General features: G+C 47.3%; 1 protein-coding gene across 1 annotated transcript in view; it reads left to right on the forward strand.

Annotated features, from left to right (window-relative positions):
• Positions 1-3,487: 3,487 nt before the first annotated feature.
• Positions 3,488-20,966, forward strand: part of IMPA2 (inositol monophosphatase 2) — an 86,209-nt gene continuing 68,730 nt past the window's right edge. Inside the window, exon 1 of the mRNA XM_077136020.1 lies at positions 3,488-3,797. Within this exon, the coding sequence (XP_076992135.1) occupies positions 3,699-3,797 (99 nt within the window). The 5' untranslated portion in view covers positions 3,488-3,698. The remainder of the gene's footprint in view (positions 3,798-20,966) is intronic.

Raw genomic sequence — 20,966 nt, forward strand, 5'->3', positions numbered from 1 at the left:
GTTCACTGAGGCTGCTCCCAGGGGGTTGGGGAGGGGCATTCAGGAAATAGGTTTTCAAGGCAGAGCATGGGGCTCCGGGGGCTTACCAAAGTTGATGTGGTTTCCCAAAGCCTCTCAAAGAGGGAACGTGCAGATCTGTGCAGAGCGTTCCTGCATTTCCATGGAGAATTGTCATTAAAGCATGAAGGATCTGGATGATCCGTTAGAAGTGGCTGATTGGACAGGTACCTACGCAGCACCTTTTACGTGCCAAGCATAATGCTTCTCACCTGAGCTACAGGCTACAGTGGGGAACAAGACCCGAGACATTGAGTTCGTAACACCAGTAGCAACCCACAAAAGCCCATCTCACAGAGGGGAAGGGCAGGCAAAAGATGGTATTTGAAACTTGCTCAAATTCACACAGCAAAGAAGAAATGAGGTCAATATTTTAACTTAGAAAAATCTGGCTGTTCTCAAACTTGTAAGTAAAAACCACAGTAGTCTGCTTTAAGATATTTAGTAGTTCAACAAGGAAGTTATGAAGTCTTTGTTATCTAGATGTTTCCATAGGCTGAGATCCATAATAAGAGTTTATCTAAAAACATCTGAGCTTCCAGACTGGGTCACGGTGAGGTGAGCAGTGGGGAGAGGTGTTCAGTAAAGGGAGCTGAGAAGAGGCCAAAGAAAAATTTCCTCACTTCCTAATTTTGCTTGGAACTGGTGTTGGAAATGATCTCCAAGAAAAGATCTGCCGTGAAGATCAAAAGGCAAGGCAATACAAATGAAATCAGAAAGAAAGATAGATGATAAAGACTGAGATGGTATAATCTAGGAATACCTACAGTGCATAGTGATGGTGACTAAATGTACAAATTTTTAAAATGTTTTTGCATGAGGAAGAACAAAGGAATGTCATTACTACAGGGTGCTGAAAATAGGTGGTAATTAATATTTTAAAATTTTAACTTATGTGTGAGACTAAAGCAAAAACATATTTATTTGGTACAAAATTTCTATTTTGACTAGTGCATTTCCTAATATAACTTATGTAGACAGCTTAATTGAACACCATAAGTACATGGAACTTTGAGTAGGACATGAGATTTGTTGGTTTGTCCAGAGTGATGCCCCAATAAATCCCAGAGTGATTTGAATAGTGAATAAAAAAGTATTTGCAAAGTCCCCTTCGGGGAATGGTGAGAAAGGGAGAAAATTCAACTTCCCCAAGTTGAATTCTTGATATTCTCACAAGCAGCTGAGCCCCCAATCTTGGGGGTTGTTCATTTGAAACTTGACCCTACAAAGAATAGGTCAAGCCTACTTAAAATTAGACCAAGAGAACCTCTTTTGTTGCTCAAATGTGGCCTCTCTCTCCAGTCAACAGAACAAGCAAACTCACCACCCTCCCCCTGTCTACATGGGACATGACTCCCAGGGGTGTGGACCTTCCTGGCAACATGGGACAGAAATCCTAGTATGAGCTGAGATTTAGCATCAAGGGATTGAGAAAAACCCTAGAATGAGCTGAGACTCAGGATCAGGGGATTGAGAAAAACTTCTCGACCAAAAGGAGGAAGAGTGAAATGAGACAAAATAAAGTGTCAATGGCTGAGAGATTCCAAATAGAGTTGAGAGGTTATCCTGGAGGTTATTCTTACACATTAAATAGATATCACCTTGTTAGTCAAGATGTAATGGAGAGGCTGGAGGGAACTGCCTGAAAAAAATAGAGCTGTGTTCCAGTAGCCATGTTTCTTGAAGATGATTGTATAATGATATAGCTTTCACAATGTGACTATGTGATTGTGAAAACCTTGTGTCTGATGCTCCTTTTATTTACCTTATCAACAGACGAGTAAAACATATGGAATAAAAATAAATAATAGGGGGAACAAATGTTAAAATAAATTTAGAATGAAATGCTAGTGATCAATAAAGGAGAGGGGTAAGGGGTATGGGATGTATGAATTTTTTCCTGTTTTCTTTTTATTTCTTTTTCGGAACAGATGCAAATGTTGCAAGAAATGATTATGATGATGAATATGCAACTATGTGATGATATTGTGAATTACTAATTATATATGTAGAACGGAACGATCAAAAGTTAAGAATGTTTGCGTTTGGTGTTTTTGGTATTTAAAAAATTTTTTTTAATTAATTTAAAAAAAGGCAACGCAATTAATTTTAAAATGAAGTATTCGAAGAACGATTTTAAGTATTTTCAGAAGTTCAGTTCCTGATCTTGAAAATCAGGATTTTCAAGAAAATCATGCACAAGAAAAACATGTAAGATAGTGAAGACGGCACGAGCAGGCTCTTAGCAGCTACAAACTGGCCACCCCCGGGGCTGGGGCAAGTCCTGCCTTGGTTTTCTGAGTTGCAGACTGTGTGAGGTCGTCACAAGCCTTTTCCTGCTCTGGCTTCCTAATTGCTCGCCACTGTTGTCAACTTTTATTCGTCATATACCGAACGCCTAAAGTTTACTCTCAAAGTGTTTTAACATCAAGCACTCACAGACTAGAACTAAAGACGCTGGCTCCCATCCTGAGGGTAACTGAGCGCTCCTGGCTCTTCCGGACACTCAGAGGCGCCCAGAATGATCTCTTGGGGGTCAACGTCGTTATGACAACAGCAAGCAGAGCAGCTGGGAAACTAACGACTAGTATCCCCGCAGTCAGTCGCCTCTTGGGAATGGCCTTGGGCTGCTGATGGTCATTTAGGTGCACCAGTGTCCACCAGCGCCAAAGAATCCCAGGTCGCGAAGGTCACTCGTCACAGAGGGAGGTGATCCCAGCTGGGGGTCGGCGTTTGAGCCCCGAATCGGAGCACTTTATCACACCCAGAAAGGGTCATGGTAGCGCCTGTTATTCAGCTCGGGGGGAGCTCCCCCAGCGCGCACAAGCCTCCTGGCGGGCACAGGTCCGGGCACATCGCGGGCCCGGGGAAAAGCCCGGAGGCCGAGGGGCCCCGGCTGTAAAGAGGCAGCACGACTAGAGTGTGGCCCAGGGACGCAGCGCCCATGCGTCCATCTAGCCCGGACCGTCTCGGGGCCCTGCCCTCCCCGGGGACCCGAACAGGACTCTTCCCGCGCGCGGGAGGGGGCGTGGCCGCGGGGCGGGACTCGGCGCGCGGCCCGGGCGAGGCTAGGGAAGGCGCCGGAGGCGGGGAAGGGGGCGGGGCCAGAGACGGAGCGGGAGGCGGAGACCCGGGGAGGGGCGGGGCCTACGGGGGGTCTTGGAAGGCGTAGGGGGCGTGGCCCTGGCAGGAGGCGGGGCCCTGGCGGGAGGCGGGGCGAGGGCGGGGCGCAGCGGGACGGTGGACGGCGCGGGAGGCGGGGCCCTGGTAGGGGGCGGGGCGGGGCGCCGTGGACCGCACAGGAAGCGGGGCCCTGGCAGGAGGCGGGGAGGGGGCGGGGCGCAGCGGGACCGTGGACGGCGCGGGAGGCGGGGCCCTGGCAGGAGGCGGGGCCCTGGCGGGAGGCGGGGCGGGGGCGGGGCGCAGCGGGACCGTGGACGGCGCGGGAGGCGGAGTGGCAGGACGCGGGCCCGCGCTCTTGCTACCTGCCCTTGGCGGCCGCGGACACGGTGCGGGAGGCGGCGGGAGGAAGTGGAGCAGCGGTTCTGCGCGGGTTTCGGGGACCCGAGGCGCCGCTGGAGCCCTGGGTCGGCTCCGGCCCTCTGCCCCCGCAGGTCCGGCTGGGCGAGGCTGAGGCCGCGATGAAGCCGAGCGGAGAAGCAGCTGTGGCGGCGGCCGCGGGCGACCCCTGGACCGAGGGTTTCGAAGCGGCGGTGCAGCTGGCTCTGCAGGCGGGACAGGTCAGCGCCTTGCTTCCCCTCCTCCTCCTCTCAGCCCCCCGCCCCGGGAGGTGGGGGCGCCCTGAGGAGGCCGGGGAGAGGAGTGGGAGCCCTGGCAGGGCGGAGTCAGGGCAGGGCGCCCGGCGCGCTCCGAAGGCCGGGGTCGGGGATCGGGGCGCTCGGGGCGGGCTGGGGTCGAGGTTCGGGGCTCCCCCGGCGCCCTGGGCTGGGGGAAGCCGCTGACGCTCCGCGTGCCCCGCCGGCCCCATCCAGGTCTCCGGCTTCCTGCGTCCCCTCGCGGCCGGCGCGGGGCCGGCGGGCTCTGCGGATCACGCCCACTGAGAACTTGTGAAAAATAAAGTTGGAGAGCAAGGAGCGCTCCGAGAAGTTCGTGCCCCAGGACCGCGGGGCGGGGCGGGAAGGAAGGGCCCGGGTGGGGGCCTGCGGGGAGCGGGGGAGCCTCGGGTCCCAGGACCCGCGCTTCGGGGATCCGGGCGCTGCCAGACTCAGTGCCGGGGTGTCTGGTGTCTTACAGACCCGAAGGGCGAGGGTGTGACAGGGTGAAAGAAGGCTTTGTCTTCTGTTTCCTGCATAAGTCTTCCCTTCACCTGCCCTCGGCACCGGGAGCCCGGGGCGCTGTGGCCCCCCTCAGGGGCGCTCACCCCAGTGAAACATTCCTCACGCTGCCCCTCTCCTTTGGGCCTTGAGTGACTAACTGTAGGTTACCTGACCTTTGTGTTTGAGAGAGTTTAAGTTGGAATATATTAACTGTGCAAATCAGTGCAGCACTTTTAAAAAACCCCTCCCAGGCTAGAAATCGGCAGCTGTGTGCATTTAGGACATTTGCTTTATCCAGTGGCCGGTACATGGGTGTGGATACACACCCACCCTCGGGTTGAAAACCACACCCCAGGGAGAGCTGGCAAGGCTGTGAGTGCCTTTCCCCAGCTGCCTATCACCCACAGTGACTGGCCCAGCACGTGTCCAGAAGGAACTTGTTAGATGGAAGGGAAGGTGGTGCAGCCACCGTTTTCTCACTAATTTTTGTGTGTTTGTGCCCTGAATGAGCCTCGGTAACTGGAGGACTCCAGTACTGGGGGGCCAGAGAGTGACCATCAGACTGTCAGGGTTAGATGGGGTCTGGGAGGTGGGGAGGCAGCTTACTCTGTTGCTCCTGTGTTGAAGGCACAGGAGTGTGCTTCAGTGATTTGAGATGTGCAGGCAGCCAGGAGCAGCAGTTCTGTGGGCAGACTGACTTTTTAAAAAATATCCAAATGGCTTTCCCCACCCCACCCCACCCCCACAGCTAACAGTCTGAAAATGCTCCGTAAGTTTTCCCTAGATGGTGAAATCAAGCTGTTACCAGTCGTAGCTTTGAAGTGCGTTGTCACTTTCTGCAGAGTGGGGAGTGCTTTACCTTGGTGAGAATCCTCTAATCCCTGTAAGAGTTAGTCTTCCGCACTGAACGGACACGTTTTGTGTTGAACACCTTCTGTGGGGTTAAGGACTGGAGTCTCAGCCTCTAAAGAATGCCTGACTTAGCCAAAGAGTTGTGAAACTTCACCATTTGGCTCCATCACCTTTCCTACTCGTAGGAAAATAGGACCAGACCTGCTTGTCCAGGCTGATGGAGGCTGTAGCTGCTGGGCAAATGTTCTTCCTGGAAAGCAGAGGCACCGGCCTCCCCCCACCCTACTTCCACTTCCTTTCCAGCCTGAATATCATCAAGATCTTTAGGATTTTTTAGATTCCACCGGTAAACTTCTCTTCCGTGAAGCTTTGAGGAAAAGCCAGCTCACAATTCAGAAACTTCTGTAGAAGCCCTGTGTGTATTAATTAGGAAGTTCTGTGGATTTTTTCACACTTAGATCCTTGAATGGATAGGTTTTGCTTGATTTATTTCATTCAACAAACACATGTATGGAGCTTGCAATAAGGCAGGCATGGTTCTAAGTGTCTTAAAAGGTAAGAGATGTTTTATGTCCTTGCAACTTGTTGACAACAAAAGCCTTTTTTTTTTATTTTAAAGCGGGGAGGGATGAAATAAAGATTATGCCCTGGAGATCCAGTCAGGAAGCCGAGGACTCTGGGGCGCTCTCTTAGGTGAGGGCGTGTCTGGAGTGGTCTGAGGCCAGAGGAAGGGAAGCCACCCAAGATCATTGCCATTGGTACAGAGACGGCAGATTGTCTTCATAGGATTTTTTTTTTTCTTTTTTTTTTTTGCATGGGCAGGCTCTGGGAATCGCACCCGAATCTCCAGCATGGCAAGTGAGAACTCTGCCACTGAGCCACCATTGCTCGCCCAATTTTCATAGGATTTTAACAGTAACCAGTGTGCCAACTGGGAAAAACACAGACTTTAGCCAGAGAGCCCAGTGAGAAGTGGGAGGTAGCTCCATTTGTTCAGTGCCCAGAGGGTCAGCCCTTCCCTTCCAGTTCCAGCTACCCATGCTGCGTGGGAGCCCCCTCCCCGGGGCAGGCCCCCTGGGCACAGTGGGGCCGGCTTTTGGAGATGGGGGTGACTATGGCCCTACCCCACCTCCACCCCAAATCGAATAACAGTATTTGTTGAAATGGATACTTACCATTTCTCAAACCTGGATGTGATATGTGAACAAAAATATCTTAGAAAACTGTGCTTTTAAAAATTCTCCTGCAGGAGAGACCCAGGTTTTGTTGGGCTTGATGCTTATATACATTGGGAGGCCTTCTTTAAGAAAAAAGTAGAAGCTATGAATTCAAAATTAAATGCAAAAGCTATTTTTGCATATATTTAGGATAAGAAAAAAGTCACAGCAATACACAAACATCACAAACGTCATAAAAATGATTTCTGAAGTTAACAGCACCTGCTTTGGTAAGTAATGCTCCCCTGTGATTTTTTTTTTACTCTGCATTCCTTGGGTGTCAGGCTCTTTGCATCTCCGTGTGACAGTGATTAGGTAATGCTTTCTACTGAGCAAATAGAAAGGTGAATTCCCTCTTTTCTGTGGCATGGCTGATTGAAAGTTATTACTGAGAGTTTAGGAAATTTTATTTAGACTTCAAACTTGTTACTGGTCATGTCGTGTACATTTTTAGGATCGCCATCAAGTTTGGAAAGCATCTTATCTGTTTTCTTTTATCTACTAGTTGTGAGACATGGAAGGCTTTCCCACAGCCAGCTTCTGATGCTGTATAGCTCAAACATGATTTCTTTCCGCAGTCCACATGTGTTCAGGGCCGGCTGCTCCTTTTATGTAGGGGATGTCAGCGTGGGAACAGCGGAAGCCATTTCTGCATGGGATGGCTGACTGTCTCTTGCAGACAGAGGTGGCTGCAAACCCCGCAGATACATCCCATCAAACTCAAAGGAAATGAATCTCCAGTCCACCTCCCTTGAGCAAAAAATTTGTCCACTCCATACTTGACAGTATGATGGAGGGGAAGCATAGTAGAGACAACCAACTACACACAGAGTTAAAATAGCTTACTTCACAAACCTAAAAAATGTGTTCCCATGTAACCATGTCACCTTTCTGGGACCCCTTGCAGAGCCTCACGCAAGTGAGGGGTCTTGAAGCTTCCATTAGCAATCACAGTATATTTATCTCTGCTTGCTTGACCCATTAAATCTCAGGATAAGGCAGAAAAAAAAAACAGTATTCCAGCCTCTTCCCTTCTCCTCAACCTTCCATACCCCTCCAGCTTGACAAGTGGGAACCGGCTTTGTCTTGCCCCTCACCCCCACAAATTAGCTCTTTGTCTGGACAGATCCAACTGCTCTGCTTGGAGTTTTCAACACCCGCTTTACATTTTCTAGCCTGTCTTCTGGTCTCTGTTGAAAACCATACTTTCCCTCCGAGGCCCAGCTCTCGTGCCCCCTCCTTCACCCGTGCTTCAGCTGGAAGGTGCCCCTTCCTATGCGACCTGCCTCATGTCCCTGTAACTCTCCTGCTGTCCTATTGATGGGGCATTTTTCATAGGCTTTGCTTGTTCCTGGTTCTCCTTCTGTAGGCCCTTTGAGCCAAAGCACCTGGGTGGGCCCAGGACCCAAAATGCCCCCTTAACCATCTTGCTTTGTCAGCTAGTTTCGTTTTTGGTTTGTGGTTTAAATTTTTTTTTTAACTTTTTTATTGCATAATATAACGTATATACAAAGCTAAGAAAGAAAAATGCAATAGGTTTCAAAGCACTCTTTGACAAATAGTTACAGGACAGATCCCAGAGTTTGTCATGGGCTACCATATGATCCTCTCAGATTTTTCCTTCTAGCTGCTCGAAAATATAGGAGGCTAGAAGGAATAAATATTTTTTAATCATCACAATCGACTTTTTTTTTCTTTTTTATGAATAATAACATATTCAAAACATCAATAAATTTCAAAGCACAGCACAACAATTAGTTATAGAACAGATTTCAGAGATTGGTATGGGTTATAATTCCACAATTTTAGAGTTTTACTTCTAGCTGCTCTAAGATACTGAAGACTAAAAGGAATACCAATTTAATAATTCAGCAATCATACTCATTGTTAAGCCTGACCTTCTCTGTATAACTCCACCATCACTTGATCTTTCTGTCTCTCTCTTTCGGGGTGTTTGGGCTATGGCCATTGTAACTTTTTCATGTTGGAAGGGGCTGTCAATAATATGGGATAGGGAGATGGAACTAGTTGATGTTGTGGAGAGGCTGGGCCCTCTGTTTTAGGACTTATCTGGTCCAGGGACCCATCTGAAGGTTTTAGGTTTCTGGAAAGTTATCCTAGTGCATGGAACCTTTGTAGAATCTTACCTATTGCCCTAGGTGTTCTTTAGGATTGGCTAGAATGGTTTTGGTTGGAGGTTGGCAGGTTATGATAGGTAGCAAGGTCTGAAGCTTGCATAAGAGCAACCTCCAGAGTAGCCTCTCGACTCTATTTGAACTCTCTCTACCACTGATACTTTATTAGTTACACTTCTTTTTCCCCTTTTTGTCAGGATAGAATTGTTGATCCCTTGGTGCCAGGTCTGGATTCATCCCTGGGAGTCATCTCCCACGTCACCAGGGGGACTTTCACCTCTGGGTGTCATGTCCCATGTAAGGGGGAGGGCAATGATTTCACTTGCAGAGTCGGGCTTAGAGAGAATGATCTACTGTCCTTTATTGAATTGTCCATTTTAGTTGTTACATACTAGGTAATGTTGCCCCATTACCTGTTGGGTTAAATTGGTATCCATATTCTCATTATTATGAAAAGGTAAATTAATTCATGATTGAAGCAGGTAGTCTACTTGTATTACATATTGCTTACCTATTGTTTGCTTTGTTTTACAGCTTATATTATCCTTCAAACTGAAATAAAGATTTTCTTTTTCAATTGCTTAGTTTTCTAGATACCTATCATCATTTGTCTCCCAGTTTCCCAACAGAGTATTTCATTATCTTCTCACTACCATCAAACATCTCAGGTTCTTTGCCATGCAGCAGTGGTCCTCAAACTTTAACCTGCATCCGAATCCCCAGGAGAGCTTACTAAAGGATAGCCATAAGGCACAGAACACAGAGTTTCTGATTCAGTAGGTCTAGGTGGGGCCTGAGAATTAGCATTTCTGACCCATTCCCAGCTGATACTGATGCTACTGGTCCAGAGACCACACTTTGAGAAGCACTGCTGTTTAACATTTTATTGTCTGAGTATATCAATGCATTTATTCATTGTACTTGTTCCAGCCAAGCTCTTGAAGGGCTTGGGTCAGTGCAGCCCCAAGACCAAAGAGCATATCAGGCACAAAGTCAGACATTAATTTTATTAGGACTTACAAACAGGAGAAGATCTTTCCCAGTGGCGGCTGTTCGGAAAATGAAATTAGCACTTCAGGCAATGAAATTAGGGCTCCACAAAGGTGGGCGTGCAGAGGTAGCTTATAAGGGTATAGGACAAAGACATTCCATAGGGTATGAGAACGAAGTTTCGGCAGGGTCTTATGACACAGGGGGTTGGAGAGTCAAGGGAAAATAGTTTTAATGCTTTATAAGATAGGTGGTTTTGATACAATCTACATATTCTTTTCCTCCCTATGGAGGTCTGTTGACCTTTAACTTATGTCCCGGTTGCACAGGCAGCTACGCACAGCCACATACTCTCAGTGTGGGCTGGGGAAAGCCAGGCCGTGGGTCTTCACAAACTTTTGAGGAAACTTGGGGGAAATTTCCAGTTTGGAGTTATGAATAATGCTGCTATGACCGTTCTGCATGTGTTTTTTGGTTTATATGTATATTCATTCCTTTTGGGGATGAATGGGAGTGGAATTTTAGCGTCACAGGTTGTATAAATTCTGCCAAGTAGTTTAACAAAGCAGATGTACCAGTTTACATGTCCACCAGCAGGGCATCAGAGTTCCAGTTGCTCCATATCCTTGTCTACACTTAGTTTTGTCTGTTTTTCCATTTTAGCATTTCCAGTGGGTATGAGGTAGTATTTTATTATGATTTTAGTTTGCATACTGTTCTGGTTTGCTAGCTGCTGGAATGCAACACACCAGAGACAAATTGGCTTTTAATAAAAAGGAATTTATTTTTGTTGGTTCTTCAGAGGAAAGGCAGCTAACTTTCCACTGAGGTTCTTTCTTACGTGAAAGGCACAGGATGGTCTCTGCTGGTCTTCTCTCCAGGCCCCTGGGTTCCAACAACTTTCCCGGGGTGACTGCTTTCTGCATCTCCAAGGGCCTGGGCTGAGCTGCTAGTGCTGAGATGAGGAATGCTGAGCTGCTAGGCTGTGCTACATTGCATTCTCTCATTTAAGCACCAGCCAATTAAGTCAAACGTCATTCATTGCAGCAGACAAGCCTCCTAGCTGACTGCAGATGTAATTAGCAACAGATGAGGTTCACGTACCATTGGCTTATGTCTGCAGCAACAAAACTAGGTATGCTCACCTGGCCAAGTAGATAACTGAATCTAACTAACACACATGCCCTAAATGACTAATGAAGTTAAATGCCTTTTCATACATATGTTGGCCTCCTTGACATCCTCTTTTGTGAACTATCTTTTTTAATGATGATACCGAAAGCTGATTCAAAATGTATTCATCCATCTAACAAGTATTTATTGAGCAACTATGGAAAGGACTTTGGCCTTACCTCAAGTGTCACCTGAAGTGTTGGGCAGAGGAGAGAGATGATCTAACTTACAACACCTGTGCCTACAACACAGCTAGACTGCGTGAGAAATGAGGGGGGATTTGACTGGTTGTAGCAAAGGTGGTTAAAGAGATTTGTTTTGAAGGTTGAGGTAACAGGGTTTGCTGGTGGATGGGATAAGGGTGTGAGAGGAAGAGAGCAGCCAGGAAGGAAGTCAGGGGCTTTGGCCTGAGAAACTGGTTGAGTGGATTGATTTGCCTTTTACCAAGACAGGGGAAGTCTGCAGGAGGAGCAGGTTTGGCGGTGTTTTCTTTCCAGCATGTTGAGCTTGAATTGCCAGTAGGTTTCTGAATGGAAAAGCTGGTTTTGAGTCCAGGGTTCAGGGAGAGGTTGAGGGTGGAGGTGCAGACTCAGCAGTCATTGGCACAGAGATGATATTTCAGGCGTTGAAGGGCATGTACAGGACAAGGATGGCAGGTCCATAAATGGGTTGCACCCTAGGACGGTTCCAAGTCAACTGCTGGGTTCTCTTTGGGAGATCCCCAGATGTCAGTGTGTGGAGGTCTTTTCTTTGGATCATGCCTTTCTCCAGTAAAGACTGCCTTCTCTCTCCTACCTGGCTGCTGGAGGAGCAAGATGAGGTTGGTGGTCTCCACTGGCCCCAGGCCTCAGCTTTACCCTATGCTGATCTTGGCGGCCCCACTCCCAGAGCTCCAGTTTTCTCTTTAGCTCGGGGTGGGGGGGAGAGTTTGACCGAACAGCCTGCATTAAAATTGTTTTAAATGTAGCCAATGTTTGAAATGTCAGCAAAGCCAGAATTCCTGCGAGATGACAACTGGCAAGAGCTGAACAGCAGCTGCCCTTTGGGTGGGGCATGTATTGTCCATATGTCTAGGGCCCCACCACTCCCTGACTCCACATGAGATACTGTCATCTTTCTTATGTGTCATTGTAAGGAAAAGGACATGGTTCTTAAACCCATTCGCTAACCAGAGCTGTTCAAGGAAAGTGGGAAAGAGCACATGTCTCAGTGTAACTAAGCCAGCCTCGGGATCCAGCACCCAAACCCAGAGGCCCCGGCACCCCCCACCCCAGGTTCATTCAGCATCAGGGAGCCTCTGGGGGCCTCACAGCAAGGTGGAGCTGCAAAGGAACGCATGATAAATCAGTGAGGGGGGATGGTGGGGTTTTAGGTGCAGAGGGGACAATTTTGAAGAAACTTAGCCACGAGAATAAAGAGACTTGAGATTTGCTGGCTAAGGACCCCAGGAAAATTGGAAGAGCCTTAGAACCACCTCTGCGTGAACACAGTTCCTCCTTTCCGTCCTCCCAGCCGGCGGGCAGTGACTGCAATGTGTGAATGCTTGTGGGTGGCTGACCATTGTGCCCCGCGGTCCCCTCGCTGTTACCTGGGCCTGGATGACCTCGGCAGGTGTCATTGCCGGCTGCTCTCATCTGGGCTCAGGTGAGTTACATGGTTAACTCCGAGAGCCTCAGCCTCAGGGCCACGCTGCGGGCAGCCTTGTTTTCGCCATGTGACAGGGAAACATGCCGCTGGCCCAGTCTTGTTCCTGGGGTATTTTGCAGAGTCCAAATTATGGACTTGAGAGTCATTCTGTAGTAATAGATGCTAAAAATTGTAGCAGACTCGGGCCAGTCACCCCAAACCAAGGTAGTGTAGAGGCAAGAAAAAGGCATTCGATGTATCTGTGAATAGATTGGCCTTCGATGCCCCTGGAGCTACAGCTGATTATTCCTTTCTTTTAAATTTGAAATTCAAGCTTCAGTGGCTTATGGCGCATATGCAATATATTAAACATTAACAGAATGTTATTTGTTGGTTAGTGAGTAGCTGAAAAATGTTAATTACACTAAGTTACAGTCTCCACTAACTTATTGCTGGTAGAATGAGAATGTTTAAAATTGTTATGACCAAGAGAAAATAACTGTGGCAAAGGGCCTTTGCAGGCAGCTCTCTGGCAGTCCCCAGGCCATCTGTGCTGATTTGAATGTGTCATGTATCCCCGAAAAGGCCGAGTTCTTTTAATTCATTCTCTGGGGGCAGACCTATTGTGGATAGGACCTTTTGATTAGGTTACTTCAATTGAGATGTGACCCAGCCCATTCAAAGTGGGGCTTAATCATTTTTACTGGAGTCCTTTATGAGAAAATAAAAGACAGAAAAGCCCATGGAACTTTGAGAGAAATGTCCTGGAAGAAGCAGGCAAGGACCCACGGGAGCTGAGGGAAAGAGCCATTGAAACCAGGACCCAGGAGAGAAGAGCCAGCAGGCGTTGCAATGTGTCTTCCCATGTGACAAAGGACCCCTGGATGCCAGCAGCCCTTCCTGCTGGCATAGATAGAAGAGAAGCTATCTTCTTCTTGATGCCTTAATTTGGACATTTTCATGAAGTTAGAACTGCAAATCATAACCTAACAAATCCCCATTGTAAAACCCAACCCATTTCTAATATATTGCATTCCAGCAGCTTTAGCAAATTGACACAGATTTTGGTACCAAAGAAGTGGGGTGCCGCAATTGGAAAATACTGAAAAATGCTGGAATAACTTTATAATTGGTAAGGGGAAGATTCTGAAAGAATTATAAGGTGCTTGATAGAATGGTCTAGATTGCTTCGAAGAGACTGTTGGTAGAAATATGGATGCTAAAGGTTCTTCTGATGAGTTCTTAGACAGAAATGAGGAATGTGTCATTTCCTTAAAGTGGCAGAGAATTTGGCAAAATTGAGTCCTGATGTTGGATAGAAGGCAGAATTTGAAAACAATGTGCTTGAATATCTAGCTGAGAAATTTTCCAAACTAAATGTTGAAAATGCAGTCTGGCTTCTCCTTGCAGCATATGGTAAAATGAGAGAGAAAAGGAATAAGCTGAGAACTGAACTCTTGGGTACAAAGAACCAGAAATTGATGGCTTGGAAAATTCTAAGTTTCTGGAAAGCAAATGCCCAGTGAATAGAGCCCCAAATGAGGATTTAACCAGTCAGCCATTTCAGTGTGCGTGACAGGCTTGGAAACGGAGTTGCACAGAAGGGTTTGTGGAAAGTCCTCTTGTCTGAGATTGCAACTCCTGTGTGCTACATGGGAAACTGACAAATTTTTTGCAAGATCTGTATGAACGGAACCACTGCCAGTCTGGACTGAAAGGGACAGAAAAGGAACAAATTTAAGGAAAAATGACTTCAAAGGCAGAACCATGAAAGCTAAGGTGTGGAGCCAAGAAGCTTCGGCCAAGAGAGCAGATCCACCCATGCACAAGGAAAGGGTGAGTGTGCCCCAGAGTTTGCAGAAGGTGGGCCTTCCACGCTGTTGTTCAGGAAGAGTGTTACCACCCCAGGCCTCAGAGAGGGTGGAGCACATTCCCCAGGGACCGGGGAGAGCCTGGCCATGACCCCACTGCTCTAAAGGGGTTGAGTGTGTGCCCTGCAGATGGCAAGTCCAGCTGCCATCCAGATGCTGGAGGACGATGGGGCTGAGAACAAAGTTGTCGCTCCAATACTTGGAGATGTCGGAACCCTCCTCCCAGTGTTTGAAGAAAACAGGGCCGCTGTGTAAGCTTTGGAAAGGGTGGGACTGCTGCTTTCCCAAGCCCCGAGGATAAAACGTCATTCTATAAATCATTTTCACACCTGGAGATCTAATGGAATTTGCCCTGCAGGTTTTCAGAACTGTTTGGGACCTTTGATCACTGTTTTCCTTCCAATTTCCCCCTATGGAAATAGGAACATTTATCCTATGACTGTCCTTCCTTTGTATATTGAAAACAGATAACTTGTTCTGAGTTTCACAGGTCCACAGCCAGAGGAAAATTTTGCCTTAGGACACACCATGCCTGTAGCTGATTTTGATGAAACTTTGTACTTCTTGTTACTGAAATGATTTAAGGCTTTTGTGATACTGTGATGGAATGAATGTGTTTAGTATATGGAAAGAACATGTCTTTTGGGGATTTAGAGCAAAGAGTCTGCTGGCTTGGAGCTGTTAGAGACTCCAGAAAAGGCCATGTTCTTTTCCTTTGTTCTGCTGGGGTCACACCTACTGTGGGTGGGACCTTTTGGTTAGGCAATTTCAATTGAGATGTGACCCAGCCCATTCAAGGTGGGTCTTAATCCTTTACTGGAGTCCTTTGTCAAGAGGATAAAAGTAAAAGCCTAGGGAGCTTAGAGAGAAATGCCCTGGGAGAAACAAGCAAGAACCCACAGGAGCTGAGGGAGAGAGCCATTGAAACTAGAACCCAGGAGAGAAGGACAGCAGACATCACCATGTGCCTTCCCATGTGACAGAGGGACCCAGGAAGCCAGCAGCCTTTCCTCGGAGATGTTGTCTTCCTTGATGCCTTAATTTGGGGATTTCCATGGCCTTAGAACTGTTCATTTGCAACCTAGCAAATCCCCATTGTAAAAGCCAAACCGTTTCTGGTATTTTACATAGTGGCAGCTTTAGCGAACTGAAACACTGTTCCATCTGCAGATGCTAAAGTGGCTCAAGGACAGGTCTATTCGAACCATTAGGTTTAAAAACAAGTATTACTTGTTTTTAAAATACAGTACTTCGTTGAAAATGCTCTATCACCATCATCCCTGTCAGTGTAGGAAAATTTATGAATCAAACTTTTCTTAATCTGGTATTTCAACGTTCTGTTTGGAATTTGTGCATTATGTATATGGTAGGGATTTGGGTGTTTGTTTTTTGGTCTTGAGTTATTACATTTTGTCCAATGCATGCTCTCACAAATACCTCTTTAGTGTGTCTGTATGCCATTCGTGTACCAAACCTCTCCATACAACTCTTCATTTTACTCTTACTGCTACCCAATATCTCAGATGCTTTTATAGCATCCGAGGAATCTACAGGCTCGAGAAGCTAAACTTCTCCCTAAATATCTCCCAAGCAGGATTTTTTTTTAACTCTTATTCTAGTAACATATGTCGAAGTGGGATTCGAATTCAGATCTGGCTGATTCTAAACCTATTTATGAAGTTGGCAGAAACAAGAATTACATTCTACACAGGGACTTTCCATTTGCATTTTCTTCCTGAAGAGCTATAGAGGTCCTTCTAGGTTAGCCTGTTGCCTTAACTTACAACTGGCTGAAAGGATGCTCATTTATGGAGCTGTTCCGTATCTGGAAGTACACATATCCCTATCATGGCGGATATTGCTGCGCTTGACCAGCAGTTCTTTTGGCCACCGGCACCTGTTGTGCTGAGGGGGAGGGGAAGGGGAAGCTCGCATGGTGTGGGGTGAGGGGCCCTAGGGTACAGAGATGAGAGGTATTGCTGTCAGAAAACACGGTTTTAAATAGTTATGCCCACCTCATCTTGCATCAAACAGAGAAACAAGTCTCTCCATCTTGGTGAGAAGGTGCATCATTAAAGAACTGGAGAGAAAACTTTCCAAGACCAATTTGGAGTGGAAAAGGTGGTTTGGGTTTTTATAACCCCAGACAGATAAAGAAATGGCAAAGGTCCAGAAGAAAGCAGAAAAATTTTTTAAAACCAGTGTAAAAGTCGCAGGATTTATTAAAACTGAGTGATTTCATTTTGTTTGATCGGCATATCCTGTTATCTGGTAGACCCCTCTCTCTTTGTTGACTATTTGGGTCTTTGATCTTGTCCCTCAAGAGAAGGAAAGTTCATTTGATGATGGTATTAGCTCATGTCCTCCTCGTTTTACTCTTACAGCAACCCAATGTCTCCGATCATAGGATGATGATGTCATATGATGATATTAGTCCATATGATGTTTCATTTCTGCAAGTAGAGCAAGGGAAGGTAACTTTTCTTTTTGCTGTGATCAGACCAACACCAAACTGTTTCAACAAGGGCATTTATGCTTAAAATAACTTTAAAGGGTGGACCACGGTGGCTCAGCAGGCAGAGTTCTCACCTGCCGTGCTGGAGACCTGGGTTCGATTCCCGGTGCCTGCCCACACAAGAAATAAAAAATAAAAATAACTTAAAAGCTGCTTTGGTGAAGTGATCCAAGAAACAACATTTTTCTAGCTATTAAAGGTTATACTAGGCATTTTCTAGCTAAGGGATTATACTGAGTATTTTCTGTCTCTCCAGCCATCAGAAGCAGAGCGCCTGCCCTCAGGCAGCATCCTGTCTAGTGAGTGAGGCAGGCCCAGGACCCGGCACCCACGGAATGCTGTGCTGTGTGTACAGCCCCTGAGTTGTGCTCTCACTGCTGTGTGGCCCACTGACCCCGGTGGGAAGTGGGGGTGCCCAGGTGGCTTCCCGGAGTCAAGCCTGGAAGGACAGATGTGCTGGAGCTCACCAGGAACGACCCTTCCAGGTCTAGAGCCATGAGGGTGGCAGGGGAGTGCAGAGCCCAGGGCAGGAGGGGAAGCCAGTGTGCCAGCCAGGCTGGTGCCGAGGGCCTTGGGGACCAGCCAAGGGTCCCCCATCTCCTTGGTGAGCCTGCCTTCCCGACAGGTCCCTGCTCAGGGCTGGTGGCAGCTCAGGAAGTGCAAGGCAGAAGGCCAGCAGAGTCCTGGGGGCCCTTTTAGCAATCCAGGAACCAGCTGTAGCCAGGGAGAATGTGGGATTTTGTGCCTGCAGCACTGCTCCTGAAGGTCACAGGCTCATGGCAGGCCCTGCTGCTTTCCTGTGACCTACACTCTCACAGAAACAATAATAGCAATAGTAAACATTACACAAGCAAGGAGGGAAAGAAAGAAACATGGTACAACGAGCTGCTCCTGGCTCCGTACATTTCCCTCCTTTGTCTCATTTGTGGCGGGGAGACACCCACAATTCCTGGGAAGATGCGCCTGCTGGCCTCAGAACTTCTCCAGAATGCCTCCATGGATCTGGAGTTTTAAATCTGGAAGACCGATTGCAGAGACTCTGGACAAGTTAGGTGTGGCCTGGCATAGCCCTTGTTAAAAGGTATTCTAGGTTTGGGTTAGCTGTCAGCTCAACTTCATTCATTCGCTCAGAGCGTGCTCACAGGGCCCCTGCTCTGGCAGGCACGTGGGAGGGGTCCAGAGGCCACGTGAGCAGACCCCTTGCCCTGGGGTGGGGTGGTCACACTTGTGGCAAGTGCCCCGGGGGCAGTTTACCTACAGAAGTTGGGGACTCCTCATCTGGGAGGTGGCCTTTGAGGGGAGACTTACAGGAGGAGAACACGTGGGCGGATGGAGAGAGGCTGACCATGGGAATTGATGTCCCAGACCCAAAGGTCTGAAGGAGCCTTATCAGGTAGTGGCTCAACCTGGCAAGGGCAGGTGGCGATAAGAATGACACGCATTCCGATGGCTTGGCTTCCTTAACATGGAAGCAGGGTGGGCTTATTTCTGTTTCCCAGGCAGCGCTAGTAAGAGTTCTGGGGGAGAGGCATCTGCCCCACCATGTGACTCAGGAGTGGATCTCTGCCCACACTGTGCTGCCCTCCTCCCATCCACACTGCAGCCTGTGGAAAGTGGGAAAGGACAAGAGGAAGTGGCGTGCAAATGGGGGCCTTTGGAGGATGTGACCAGGAGCGGCATGTGTCGCAGGCATTGCTCGGCCTCAGTCACCACCTAGTTGCAAAGGAAGCAGGGAGCGCGGGCTCCCACCAGGTGACCTGGTGCAGGCTAAAACGTGGGGCTTCTGTGCCCAAAGGGACGAAGCGGAGACTGGGGATCTGGGGTGAAACCGTCTCCGCCACGAAGCCAAATCGCAAAGGCTAGATCACGTGCTCCCTGCAGGAGTTCTGGCTGTCTCTGATAGTTATAGGGGACCGCAGAAATGTTCCGTGCTGGGGACATACACGATGAAGAGGAGTGTTTCAGAGAGCTCGTTCTGGCTGCAGTATGGAGAATGGATTTGATGCAATAAAGAAGACAGATGGAAGCTAGAGGATGACAGATTTCAGACACAGCACAGCTTTTATTGTTTTTTTTGGGGGGGGGTGAGGGGTGCAGTGCATGGTCCGGGAATCGAACCCGGGTCTCTGCGTGGAAGGCAGGCATTCTAACCACTGAACCACGTGCACCCCGCAGCAGAGCTTTTTAATAGCACAACTGGGAAAAAAGTAAAAACCCAACAAGGCAAGATGGTCAGCATTTACATAAATACCTGCAGTCCAGTTGGAAAAAGTATTGTAGACGCCATTCAATGTGTGTCTGACTCATCCAGTCAAAGAAGGGATCTGTCCTGGGTGCCGCCTTGGTGCTGGGGACAGCCGTGAGCGAAAGAGAAGGCCCTCATTTCTAGAGGGGGGGTCCTGTGACCCACAGCCCGACCGCTCAGCACCACCCTTCCGGACAGAAGGAAGGGTCAGACAGACAGAGCCCCAAGGCAGGAGCAAATTTGGTTCGTGTCAGGTGAGGTGGGCAGAGGAGACGGGAAGGAGGCCAGGCCTGGTTTTGACTTGGGGTTTGGTTGTCTGAGCCATGGAAAGCCACGGAACCTTTTTGTTTGTTTCTTAAGGGTGCACAATGCATGGTTGGGTTTTGTTTGCAGAATTTTTTTTTAATTAGCATTTGAAATTGATGTTTCTTTATAGCAATACTGAAAAATTTGGCCTGACCCTTTATCAAATGATAAAATCACTTTAGAGGAAAAGCTTTGTGGATGATGTGTCTCTACATTACATGATACATTTACTGTGGGGCTTGAGGTTTTTCTTAATTATTTTTTATTGATATATATTCACATACCATGTAATCATCAGAGTGGGGTTCACAATATCATTTAGCTGTGCATTTATCATCACAATCAACTTTTTTTCTTTTTTCTGAAAAATAACATTTACGAAACAATACGTTTCAAAGTACACTGCAACAATTAGTTGTAGAACAGATTTCAGAGTTTGGTATGGGTTACAATTCCACAATTCTAGGTTTTTACTTCTAGCTGCTCTGAGATAGTGGAGACTGAAAGAAATATCAATGTAATGATTCAGCAATTATGCTCATTTGTTAAATCCTACCTTCTCTATATAACTCCACCATCACCTTTGATCTTTTTCCCACTCTTTAGTGGTTTTTGGGCTATGCCCATTCTAAATTATTCATGTTGGAAGGGGCTATCAGTAATATGGGATAGGGGGATGGAACTATCTGATGTTCTGGAGAGGCTGGGCCCTCTGCATTTCAGGACTTATCTGGTCCAGGGACCCATCTGGAGGTTTCAGATTTCGGGAAAGTTACCCTAGCACAATGCATGATTTTTGTTGTCGTGCTGAAAGAGCTTGTATCAATGTAAAAGAATTGAACCAAGTAGAATGCTCACCTTTCATATGGGAGACCCTGGTTCAACTCCTGGTCCATGCACCCTCCCACCCGAAAATAAAAATAGAATTAAACCGAGGGAAATCACTGAACATTTTTGGCCATCTTGTGCTTTACAAAGGAAAGGAGAGGTAGTGACTATTTTGAAAAGATTTAATAATGGCTTTTAAGGTAAGAAGAAAGGTAAAAAAAACATCCACTACCCCATTAAAATGCCCAAAAACCAAATGGGAATTTTGAGATTTTTTTTCATTTGAAGGTTAATCTCAATGCTATAAATTCACATATGTTAATTTAAATTCCCAATTCTAGTTGTCATGTAAAACACACATTGCAGTCATACAATTCTATGTTCTCTCCACATGCCCGCACCCATCCATATTTTCTTTTGAAATGGGGAGAATAGATTTCCCCTTTACACTGTGCCTCTGTACAGTTAACTTTAGTTAAATTCATACAAAATAGTAATTAATAATTCCATTCTTTACTTGTTAACTCAGAAGGAACATCTTTCAGATGCTCCAAGCACCAATAAACAGTTTTCTCAGCTGCTCTAGTTCCTTTGGTTTGTGGCCTTTCTCCCCGGAGGTGGGCTGGGGGCAACTGGGTGGGGTTTTTACCTCTCATCGAATCGTTTTAAGCAGGCAAGTGAGATGATCAGTGTTTAAAAATCGTCCATCCAGCTTCTGTGTGAGGAACGGTCATAGAGGCTACCTGGGTGGGTGGTAGCAATGGAGACTTGAATGTCATGAGTGCTTGCCAAGTGGGGGTCCAAGGAAAGAAAAGCTGAGGCCTCTGTCCTCAGGGTGGGGGTCCTGGGGACTTGCCTGAAGAGTAGGTTGAAA

Source organism: Tamandua tetradactyla, chromosome 18, assembly GCF_023851605.1.
Source record: "Tamandua tetradactyla isolate mTamTet1 chromosome 18, mTamTet1.pri, whole genome shotgun sequence".
In the NCBI taxonomy this organism is placed as follows: Eukaryota; Metazoa; Chordata; class Mammalia; order Pilosa; family Myrmecophagidae; genus Tamandua; species Tamandua tetradactyla.